The 12,608-nt window shown below is 43.0% G+C and overlaps 1 protein-coding gene across 2 annotated transcripts in view; it reads right to left on the minus strand.

The window, feature by feature from the left end:
- The window catches only part of KCNG2 (potassium voltage-gated channel modifier subfamily G member 2), a 60,463-nt gene that overhangs the window by 23,571 nt on the left and 24,284 nt on the right, over positions 1 to 12,608 (minus strand). The window contains exons 1-2 of one of the 2 annotated variants that reach the window (XM_075415314.1): positions 7,406 to 7,441; positions 1,991 to 2,809 (exon numbers count right to left, since the gene is read on the minus strand). In XM_075415314.1, coding sequence (XP_075271429.1) covers positions 1,991 to 2,734 — 744 coding nt within the window. In that variant the 5' untranslated portion in view covers positions 2,735 to 2,809; positions 7,406 to 7,441. Of the gene's footprint in view, positions 1 to 1,990; positions 2,810 to 7,405; positions 7,442 to 12,608 lie in introns of those variants that run through there. The other variant, XM_075415313.1, reaches the window with a different exon arrangement.

Below are 12,608 nucleotides of genomic sequence, written 5' to 3' on the forward strand. Positions count from 1 at the left end.
AGAACCCCATTTGAAAATATGAACTGAGAACTGACTGTGGTATTCTAGTGTCAGTCTCTCCAATACCGCATATGGGCGCAAAATCACCTTCCAGTATTCCCCAGCTTACGTATTCGAGGATTGCATTAACCCTTCCGACTTCATGCTGCAACAGGAACTTCCATTCAGTTGCCTGTACCCTAAATCCCATTTAAAGTCTCGCTTTGCGAATCAGACTCTCCACTTTTGAAAAAGCAAGTCTACATTCATCTTTATTGTACAACTTTGCATTTGACTATGAAAATGTGTTCCTTTTAATGGCCCCTGCTTACCAAGAAATCCAGGCTTCTCTCATACGCTCACTCTATCCTCATTATTACCCTGCTCGACCCAAAAAATATTATCAACCTATTATTATGAGTCCCTATTTATATTCAGGTCATTAGTAAAAACATAAGGCACCCAAACTCTGGTAATTCTGAAAGCAATTGTTGAGCTTTCACTTCAGCCCAGGAACATCTACTCACTATACATCTCAGTTTTCAACAATGAAATGTCCCTTGTGCTTAAAATTCCAGCATACTGAAGCACTGTTAGTTTATTACAGTAAAAGGCATGTGTTTTGGATATGATCTTTTTCAAAAATCATTAGGACAATATAGTTTTAACTAGTACCCAGTACTACTATCCTCAAATTTTAGACCACAAAAAGCCTTTAAAACAAAGATCTTGTAATAAATCAAATACCAAACCGCATACCATTTTGCCTTTTTTCCTGGCTGCTACTGAAGGAGTCTGATTCCAGCTCAGACCGCTCGGTCGACATCTACCCTGAGCACACCTCGCAAGCAAAGGGTGAGTTTAACGGCACATGACATCCTCAGTCACACACAGGGGTCTCTCTGCAGCTGCAGGTCCCGTTTTCCATCAGCACGCTTTTTACTTTCAACACTACAAACCAGTAAACGCCTCCTGCCAGGTAACGACCACTCTCTTTTCTGCCAGCAGCAGCGAGCGGTGAGCCACTCAGCACCTGGGTGATGGCACACAAACAGGGTTCTGCTTTCAGGAGAGCTCAGCCTTCAGCCGAGAGGCAGAACCTGACAGGGTAAAGTACTGTCCTAGCAGCTGAAGTTCACAATCACGTTTAATGACTATGGGGCTGGAAAAGAAGCCCAAACTTTAAGTGTCAAGCTCAGATTTGAGTAAAACTAAAGAGGCCGTGAACCCTTCAAAAGCTCCCCACCCCTCGGATCCCTGAGACTGTATTTCAGCACATATTTAATGAAAACGTGGTTGTCCTCCTCTACCGATCTTCAGAGGAGCTCTCGTTGCCCTACATACAGCTAATCCTAGGAAACTGAACTGCTTGCACAATTAAGGGACTAAGCCCTTAGAAAAACTGTCGAACTAAAGAATAAACAAAATATCCATCAGACACGATTTTCAAGGGCATGAAGTATCCACAGCTTCCACTTGAGAATACTGAGCATGTCTGAAAATTGGGACATTCCCTTTGTTTCTGCGGTTACATTGCTGCTTCAGCTTCCTTGCCCTTTACCTCGCCCATAGCATCAAAATATTTCAGAAGTGGATTTTACAGCAGGGTACTGAGAGTTCATTCAAAGTTGTACGTTAAAGTACCTTTAAGGAAAACTGATCTGTTTTAGCTCTTAACCTAACTTCAAAACATTCAGCCTGAAGCAAGGCTGATTTTTCTACCCACAATAGCTAGTTTGCCATCTGGTTAGAGATGTCAGAAAACAAATCTGTTGGGTAAAGCTGTCTGCTGGTGTGAACTGGAAAAGCTGTGCTGGCACGGCAGAGTTTGGCCCAATATTCCCTCAACACGAAGTGACACAATGCTTTCTGCGCTCTACCCCGGCCAGCCCTCCACATCATAAATACTGAATGCCATACCTGCACGACTGCTGGAGTGACTGTGCCCGTCACCTTCCCTGAGGGGACAACAACGCAAAACACGCTTTACTCTGAGAAAAGCTCCACTCACCCGATCTTCTTCTTCTCTGACATCTGGCATGGTGCTGATGCAGAGGCTGACTGCGGTGATGGCAACAAAAGAGACTGAAATACAAGCAAAGATCTTTCCTGGGATCCCTGAGTGGGGGTTCTCCACCATATCCCTGAGCTTTCGCATGCACAGATTCAATCGGCTATTGTCCTGGAAGGCACATTGCGTAGTTTCACTAAATACCATCTCCCCTTCATACAGCCTGGCCTCAGCTGCCTCCTCCTCTTTCTGTCGCAATCTCTTTTTACAGCACCACTCCAGGTGGTCCTCTTCTATCCCCCAGTACACGAGCTCCTCCTGAAAAGAAAGAGCGCACATCTCCCTGAGAAGCCTCAGCTTCCCAGCTGTCAGGAAAGTCATGATCGTCCTGAAGGCACTAGGATTACGGTCAAAAAAAAATTCATTGCAGCTAACATCATAATCATCGCAGATGTTCATGATCTCATCATAATTGTTGCAAGATTTTAGCTTCCCAAGCCTGGTCAAGGGGCAGTTCTCCAAGGTGGTCCATGGAACTTTGTATTTAATACCACCCACATTGATGATCACAAACCTCGTCCGGTCATCCAGGTGGGCTAAGCAGCACAAGTCTTCCCCAGGGTGCAGGAGTTTAGCCTTTTTGTAGAAGATTCCTTTCTTGGTTTGCACTTCACACAGGTTTTCCAAGTTATTGCAGGAGTAGGAGCTGAACTCCGGATCTGCATTCCCAGTGAGCAATGCCATTTCGTGCTACATTTGTTGAGTCCATAGGGAGGTTGAGGCTACTCAAACAAATGCATCTGGAGCTTGACTGGGATTCTGTAAAACAAAATTTTAAAATTACGGTAAAATTAGGGCATTGGTAGATGAAAAACAATCCTATCCTCTCAATCCCAAGAAACTTTTCTCCATGGCATTATTTTTTCCTCTATTATTTTAGGGCTATCTATGCTTGATAGTCATTTGGGGAAAGAACTTAAATGGCAATAAGGTCAGAAGCCACGCTGATACTTCTACAGGGTTTAGTCAGTGAATGAATGGAAACAAAACTGGTGTATTACCATTTTCAGAAACTTCCTTTCTAGAGGTTCGAGATAGATCCTGGACATCAATGGATACTGGAAGATATTTAGTGAAAATATATCTTTTGGATAAATGGCAACTTACATTTTAGCCACTTAATGAACATAGTTGCAAATGGGGTTTTGATTATTTTGGTCCATCTGCATAATGCTTCTGTTACAAAATGCCATAGTGTGAGGATAAAATGAATACCTACAGCACAGTCAGAAATGTGGCTGCAGAAATGCTGGCTATGCCCAATTTAAATTCACCAAACTAGGTCCCAATAGCAATGAATATGTGGGAGCTGAGAATCCAGCCCGCAGCCAGCACCCAAGTGGGTTTGGGTGCTTGAGAACAAAGTGCATGCTACCGAGATTCACTTGCCACTGGTACCCAAACTAACTGGATTAAAGCTATACTGGGCATATCTATCTGAACAGCCCCACTTCTAAAAGGTAGACAAGCTTTTGTTTTTGTGATGGGGTGCCTGCCATCCAGGCTAGTGCCATCCAGGCTAGTGACATCTCCTGTGGGGAGGTCGGCATCCCAGGTCTGAGTGGAGACCAGAGCTTGCCAGGGACCCCAGAGCTGCTGGAGGCTCTGCTGTAGTTTTGACTGCAGGAGCTGGACACGGTGCCCAGCAGCCTGGCAGCAGCTCTGAAACAGGAGACTGAACCTAAGAACACAGCAGAGCTGGAAGCAACCCACTTGCTGCTCTTACTTCTGGATAACGCAGAACCTAACCGGTCACATTTAACAGGAATTATGCACATTATGCATAAATCCAGGATTTAATTTGTGGCTTCTGCTTATCTCTCCTTTGCCACACCACAAGCCACAGATCTCCTGAACACATTTTTTCACCTGCCACATTGCTTCCTCACTCTGTAGCTCTCCACCCATGTTCTCCAGGGCTATCTCTCCAAAGCAGTGCTAGGACATCTTGAAACGCTACCACATAATCACGAGTGAATCACCCAAAACTTCCTGAATTGCTCAGATATGAAGTATGAAACAAGAAATTGCACAGGACTGTTGGGACACAAAAGACCTGGACTGAGAATGGCTGCAGGGATGGGGAACAATCTTAAGCAGGAGATGTAGAAACCTTACAAGTTGACAAAAGACAGAAGAAAAGCTGAGCTGTGAAGGATAGTCTGATGTCTGATGACAGGATGGGACCCATGAGGCAATAACTCCATCATTTATAAGCAAAATTCTCCAATTCCCTTCGAATCTCATGCCTCAGTCTGGAGAGAACACTGAACAAATGGGTGCTAGGAAAAACCAGAGAGCACAAACACATTCCCAGAACAGCATCTTCCTTCATCCATAATCAACTCACTAACTCTTCACTCATTAGACTCAGTCAAAACAATCTCCAACAGAAAGCGGGAAATACTTGCTACACGCTCTAAATATTCTCACCAACCACATTCAAACAACCAAATCACCGCAATAGCAGCAGTACTCCTGCTTCAACACTTCTGTCAGGATCCAGCCACTGAATTTTCGAAAGGTACTTTCTGGCACTGGGAAAATTTCAGAAGAACTAACGATGCCAAAATCTCTCCGATTTCACTTGGGGCAAAAAAAATTGTTTCAACGTCCATTTATACCGGGCAACCTGAACAACAGAGAAAAGCTCCTTTGTCTGGCTGAGGGCCAGTACAGGGCAAGAGGCAGCAGCGTGCGCTCTGAGAAATGGGTGCTTTTACAGCACAGGCCTGAGTGCAGTGGGATCGCAAATACCATTACTGTCACAATGAGAGCGCACTGTCAGCATGGCATACGCTTTCAGGATTTAGTCTCTTGTTGCTTTTTGTTGATAAAATATTCACTGCCGCTTCTGAGGGCACTGCGCTTTTGTTTTCATGCCTCACTTCTTACACATGTCAACATACAAAAAGTAGTTTATGTTGTTTTGACATCAAGGCCAGGACGTGCTTTTTTCCTCTCGCCTGTGCAGCAGGTTGTTGCATAAAGAAGCCAGATACATTTCACAGAATAATTCTGAATCTGATCTTACATGTGCTTCTTCCTTCTTCCAAGAAGCAGCTAACTCCATGTGAAAATCTGTAAGCACGTTTCTTATTAAAAATCTCTGAATTACAGAGGGTTAGTCTTTTATTTTGTGGATATAAAATGATATTGATTAAACATAAAGCTTAAGGAAGCAGCTATTAATTTTTTTTATCATCAGTGGACAAATGGAAAGCAGTAACAGAAGTAGTTACAGATAGTATCGCCTGTGGTTTGATTCTGGTCAGTACTGGTAGCATTAGATGCTGGAGTTTAGTTACCAAAGTGAATTTTCTGACCTCACACTTCAAGATCACAGAATCCGTAATAGTATACATTACTAGTTGGCAGCATTTGTTTTGGAATTCTCAGCTAACTAACAAGATAAGCATGTGAAGAGAGTTGCATGTATTACTCTCCTTGGCACCTCTGTAAGGTGGTTGCCCTAGACCAGGGCTCAGACGTCACTGGAACAGCATGGAAAAGCTTGTTGTGCCACTTGAACTGTCCTACAGGAAAACAGAATACATCACTAGGGGCTTCTGATTCGGCATCTATCCTGAGAAGTAAAATAGGTCTGGAAGGTCAGTTTCTGATCTTATGTGCATGGAATGTATCATGACCTTCCCTGCATATTAAAGGGTGTTTCAAAATTATGCGGGTCTTAAAATACTCTCTGCATGCCAACGTTATCTAATGCATGCACATGCCTACAGTAAAGCATCCCATTGAAGATTAACTTTAAAAGCCAATACTTCCAGAAACGATACTACATTATCATCCAGTTGGCATTTCTACCATTTAATCTGACACATGGGTGCAAGAAAGACTATTAAAACACAGTCTGCTGTGTTTTAATAAGCTGCCCATTGCAGGGACACAGGACAGAATTTGACGCTGTATTTGTTGTTCATAATTTTAAAATGCTGTGGGAGAAATGCTGTATAAACGTTTCAGTTTGATGATCATACACAGGGTGGGCTATACATACTGTGGATTCTTTTCTAAGTAGAGTCAAACTATTTTTATTCATTAAGAAGTACTTTCTTTGGCCACCTACGTATGTATGCGTGTGTGTCCACACACACAGACAAGTTCAGCCAAATTCTGTCAACAGTAGACAGTTGAGATCCTTAAAATACAGGTATTTCTCATCGAAGATTTTAAAAATTAAATAAATGTCAGAAGCATACAACTGCTTCATATTCCTCTTCTTGTTGAATTATTTTCTCAATGGAGAGGGGGCTATTTCCCTACTTACTGCCTTTTCACCTTGCCTGCTCCCACCACCATTCTTCATACAAACATTTTTCATCATCCTGTTTTACCAATACTGCTGCATCTAAGTCAAATATAGGATTGCATGTAGCTCCACTGGTCTGAAGTTGCCCTGAATAAGAATGAAAAATGGGGCAAAAGCATTCCTCCGAATGGGCTAGCCAGCCTGGTGAGGAGAGCTTTAACATGATGACGATGGAGAGGAAGCGGTGGAGCAAAGGGTGCAGGGTGACCTGGCCAGAAGAGACCTCGTGATCAGCAGAGGGCTGAAGGGCGACCACGTCAGGCGCATGCACATCAATGAGGGTATGCCTACAGAAAGGTGTCACAGGCAGAGCACTCACGCCTTTTCCAAGAAATCGTCGTGACTAGGTGCCTCTGAAGTGCTTGTACTGTACTGCATGCAGCCAGGGGAGCGAACGGGAATAATTCAGAGGTCTGTGTGCAGTTGCACAGAAGAAACTGGTATTATGAGGGTGATCAAACAGTGGAACAGGATGCCAAGAGCAGTCATGGAGTCTCCATCCTGGGGGATATTCAAAACCCATCTGGACACAGTCCTGACTCACTTGCTTTAGCTGATGCCGCTTTGAGCAGTGGGTATTAAGCTAGATGAACTTTGGAGGTCCCCTCCTACCTCCACTACTCTGTGATTTTATGAACATTCTCTTTTTAACTGCTGCTGTAAATTACAGAGTACTGAAGGTTTGCACTTGTACCACAGTAGCAAGAGGAAGTCATGAGGCTTTTTAGTAATGAATGTTTTAAGCTTTTCCCTGTGAAATAAAACATACTTTGACAGAGAACAGGTTATTGTGTCACAATTTAAACCCATAGACATGAAACATAGATTAGAGTGACCACAAAATGTTTAGTCTCAAGTCCAACGAGAGTTGAGTCAGTGAATCCAGTCTGCAGTGCTCAGCCATTTCCAGTCAGGGATGTGCTGGAACATGACATTGCTGTCTGGGACCAAAGCAAGTCCCACTTCTTACTGTGACATGATTTATAATTTACAATGCACACAATTATTTTAATAGTGAAGCTTACACATGCAATTGACCGTACATCTGGTGGCATTACAGCTAACGCTTTGGACGAAGAGGTTCAGGAGATCCAGGTTACTCTTCTACTTATTACATTGCGATAGAACCTGGACTCCCAGTTTTGAGTCCCTGCCAGGCACTGTAGAAACATGAAGAGAGGAGAGCACCAGCCCGTGAGGCTTACAAAATACAGAACAGATGGGGTGCAACCAATACACAGATTTAAGAAAACAAAAAAGGAAAATGAGACTCAGAGGATATGGAAAAAAGTAAACCAGACACAGCTTAGCAAGAAGGCAGACCCTCCACCTGATTCAGGGGAATTAGCTTCTGAGTTTGTCCACACTGAACATGAAGATGGCTCTTTAGATACTTATTATCATAGAATCATAGGATCATTCAGGTTGGAAAAGACCTTGAAGAGCATTGAGTCCAACCACAAACCTAACACTGCCAAGTCCACCACTAAATCATGTCCCTGAGTGCTACATCTACACCTCTTTTAAATACCTCCAGGGATGGTGACTCAACCACTTCCCTGGGCAGTCTCTTCCAGCACTTGCTAAGCCTTTTGGTGAAGAACTTTTTCCTAATATCCAACCTAAACCTCCCCTGATGCAACTTGAGGCTGTTTCCTCTCATCCTATCACTTGTTACCTTGGAGAAGAGACCAACACCCACCTCACTACAACCTCCTTTCAGGCAGTTGTAGAGAGCGATAAAGTCTCCCCTGAGCCTCCTCTTTCCACACTAAACAGCCCCAGTTCCTCAGCCGTTCCTTGTAAGACTTGTTCTCCAGACCCTTCACCAGCCTCATTGCCCGTCTCTGGACACGCTCCAGCACCTCAATGTCCTTCTTGTAGTGAGGGGCCCAAAACTGAACACAGTACTTGAGGTGCAGCCTCACCAGGGCCGAGTACAGGGGCATGATCCCCTCCCTGGTCCTGCTGGCCACACAAAAAAGCAGGCTGTCCAAACCAGTTAGGGCACCACAGTATCCAACTCTGCTGCTTCTTGCTCTCAAGTTAACACATTTAGACCTGACATGGGCATCTTTGCACAGCCTGATGCTTTTCCATACAGACAGAGCACTTGTAACTTTAAAGGCCGCATTAAGCTACCTCTGGCAACTCTATCGTTTCTATATTCAAATTCTCTTGCTAAGGGAACCACTCAACATGTGTCCAACTAGAACCAAAGCACACAGCAAGATGTGTGCAGTGAGGCTGACAGGGGACTAAAGCTTGGACACAAAACTGGGAAGAGGTCAACCACAGCTATACAGATCTAAGACTTTCTACCTCCAAGCTCCAATCTATGCTAAAGCAACATTATACAAAAATATGGACAGTATTTCTCTCACACTTTCTTCCAATTTTTGTTTCAAGTTTTCTAAGCATATTTGTAGGCCACCAAGCACAACAGGGGTCTGAACTCTGCCTGTTGCTTTGCTACTTTTATGTCAGGGCTGTTTCCTATGGCATGAATGTGAGACTAAGTAACATTGGTTAAACCAGAGCATCAAAGCATTCCTTGGCAAGCTTTCTGAAGCAAAGGAATCCGTGCTGAAAGCAATTTTGAAAACAGTCTAGATTTTAAAAATCATGAAGACATGTAAATACAACTTGTTTTCTATATACGTTGCCAGCTTCACTCTCAAAATGTTCAAGAAAAAATGAAAATTAGAACAGAACTGCCAAAATCTATAAAACGATACACTGCTAAGGACAGAGGGGAGTCAAGCTGATTTCATACAGAGCATTTTCTGTGTAACTCCCAAAAGTTGCAGTTTAAATATTTCTGTATTTATTAGCAGTAAACTTTAATATCCCTAACCTCTTAAGCTACTGTCATTCCCACTTGGAAAAGGCAATAGCCCAAGCAGCTGAAAAGGTACTACAATGTTAAACGGTCCTTCACCGTGTCCATTTCTTCATCAGAGTTACAGGAGGCAGGGATGCTGCCTCACACACCTAGCTGAGATGTCCCCATCTAACAGGGAAAGGCAGGCTCCTCGTGTGGCCGTGGAGCAGAATAGCTAAGGTAGGCTTCTTTAGAGCGTAATTCAGAGCTACGAGGAGGATGCTGCATCGGTCAGTCCAACAAGCAGCCCAGGAAGAGTCACACCGTAATGGAGGTTGCAAAATTCAGCATGTGAAGCTGGACAATGTTTGCATCTCTTGAGTGTACATTTTCCGTAATAGTTTCATTAATTTAGTGGAGGAAAAAAGGAATAGTTTTCTTGTCTGAACATCCCTCATCGTATTTATGCCATGCTATGTAATTAGCTGAAACAATTCAATTTGTTAAATGAACAAATCAAATTAACTTGACTCAATGCTAATTATTCTGACATGCGTCCATAGCTATTTGTCTCCATTAGACAGATTATGAATTATCTAGTATTACTGCACTGTCCAGAGCTGTACAGTGGAAGTATTAACACTGTGACATCTTTAAGAACTGAGAGATTTGGTCCAACTAACCACCCGAAGGTATGGGATCCTCAATTGTATCTTGGTAGCACGGAACAAACTTTTTATGCACTTCCACAACCTTTCAGTGCCCCTTTATCTTTGTATCCTAAACCAAATTTAACTATCGTCTTCTATGAAGCTATTTGCATACTTCAGCTGCACAGCAGATGAAGGCAGCCACGCCAGGTAAAGCACAGACAGAGGAAGCACCGCTTGCTTTTGCATTCTCCCCTCAATTACAGAATTCTGTTCAGGCCAGCAAGCTTCAAGATTTCACAGTGTCGTAAAATACTGAGTGCTTTCACCATGTATTTCACTAAACAACTATCCGTACCCTGAGCAATAAAAAACTAGCAGAGCCTGCAAGGTTTAGGCAGCTCCTACAAAGCTTAGGCAGAAAAGTTTTTCCCCACAGAATTACTCAGAACAAAACAGAGCATGATGTTCAAACCACGATTTATTTGCTTAGGTCTATTAACCCTCATTTGGTTACAAGAAAAACACGTTTCTAAAATGTGCTTTCATGGCTCAGTTCGTATTTCCTCAATACCTGAGCAGAGACACCAGATAAGCACACAGTGAGCGATGGGCTAAAGTGAAGAGACTTCAGCTCAGGAGCTGTACTTCCCAGGGTCTGAGGAGATCTGCACGTGGAGATTCGTTTGATCCCGTTCCTGTTAACTGCAACCCTGGATTAAGTATACAGTCTCAAGGGCCTAAAATACCGTGTTCTGCCCGCACTTGCGTGGTCAGTGACTGAACCCTGCTAACAGGGTACCTCTGACCCCGACTGGCAGCCACTGGATGGTGAAGTTTCTATCCCTCCATGAATCATACACAAGTTTATCTTAGGAGCCCTAACGATTAATCCTTCTAGTATCCCGCTTAATCAATCAATCTAAGAGACTCAAATAAGGTACTAAACTTCACCACTCACAATGGTGTTGGTTCCCAGCCTGAAATATTTCTTTCCCTGTCCTTAGATTCCTGTATTTCAGAATAACCAATCATCAAAATCCAGTTTTTAAAATATCTGCTCCAGTCATGATTAGGTGCCCGCAGCTGGCCTACGTCACAATGCGAGCAGCACTACCAAATGCAAAAGTTACAGACTGTGTAGCACATTAAAACAACATTGTTTATTCCTCTCACCCAGGAAATTAAACAGATTGTCTCATTTCTGTTGCTAAAATTCTGGAAGTGTGAAAAACCAAACAAGTTCTGGTGTCTCTGCAAATCACAGAAGTATCCTTCAGGTGTTCTGGTGGATCTGCAGCTTACTGCAGGGGGGGAAAGCAGTTTCTCGCATGAGCTCTGCTCCCTCTCTATCATTGATACCAGTATCTTTTATTTCTGGTCTATCCTTCTGATTTTTGCAATTCTATACTTAGCAGCTTCCCACCTAGATGATTAATATGCTTGATTTAGTACAAAATGTAGCAATTAGATTTCTGACTGGAAATAAGAAGGTTTGACTGTGTGATGCCACTCTTGTCCCAGTTTCACATTCAGATGTTCATGATGATTTGCTGGGACACCTTTCCTAATAAATGGAGGGGTGTACCTGTCCTTAGGTCTCTTTCGGGGCCATTCACAAGTTTGTAGGAATGGATGTTAGACATACATGTTTGAATATGATAGGATGAGAGGAAACGTCCTCAACTTGCACCAGAGGAGGTTTAGATGGGATATTAGGAAAAAGTTCTTCACCAAAAGGTTTATCAAGAGCTGGAAGAGACTGCCCAGGGAAGCGGTTGAGTCACCATCCCTGGAGGCCTTGTAGATGCAGCACTTAGGGACACCATTTAGTGGTGGACTTGGCAGTGTTAGTTTTACGGTTGGACTCGATGCTCTTCAAGGTCTTTTCCAACCTGAATGATTCTATGTTTCTATAATTCTGTAATCGTATGAAGAAATGCTTTTATCAAGTGCTCACAGGTTTTTGATGTAGATCTATGCTTTTCAACTTCTACTTGAAATCCTTCCCAGGGAAGATAAACTGTATACAGATGCATCTTGCCCCATTTGTTAGCTTTAATTATTTAACACTGGATTTGATACATCTTCATTGTTTTTTTGCAGAGGACGTTCTTGCTCGTGTGTGTTTCATAAATCATTTGTGCATTGACCTCAAAAATATTCCCATTTCTGTTTAAACACAAGTCTAGCTTTGAATTCAACGTGATTTTAGTTATTAACACTGCCCCATAGAATACCTTTTAATTTTAGACTTTTAGGGCTGTATACTTAACCCATGATTGCAGTTAAGTGGAACTGGATCAAACCAATCTCCACGTGCAATCTCATGTCCTCAGACTCTGGTTAAAGTGTAGGTCCTGGTCTAAAGGCTGTTCACTTTAGCCCATCACTCGCTTTGTGCACAGCTGGTGTCTCTGTTCACAGATTCAGGAAATATGAACTGATGGTGAAAGCACATTTTACAAACATGAGGGTTAATACAGCTAAACAAAACATGGTTTGAACACGGTGCTCTGTTTTTTGTTGTAAGCAGTAGTAACTCTGTGAGGAAAAACTTTCCTGTCTGATCTCTGCAGGCTCTGCTAGTTTCGTATTGCTTAGGATACAGACAGTTCCCTTCACTGAAATACGCTGTAAAAGTACTCCAGATTCTAAGACACTGTGAACTCTTCTAATTCAGTCATTAGAGCAGGGTGTAAAATCAGCACAGAGAGAGAGAAAGGGCCAGACAGGGGTGAGACACAGCTGTTC

This window comes from Opisthocomus hoazin, chromosome 3 (assembly GCF_030867145.1).
Source record: "Opisthocomus hoazin isolate bOpiHoa1 chromosome 3, bOpiHoa1.hap1, whole genome shotgun sequence".
Taxonomy (NCBI): Eukaryota; Metazoa; Chordata; class Aves; order Opisthocomiformes; family Opisthocomidae; genus Opisthocomus; species Opisthocomus hoazin.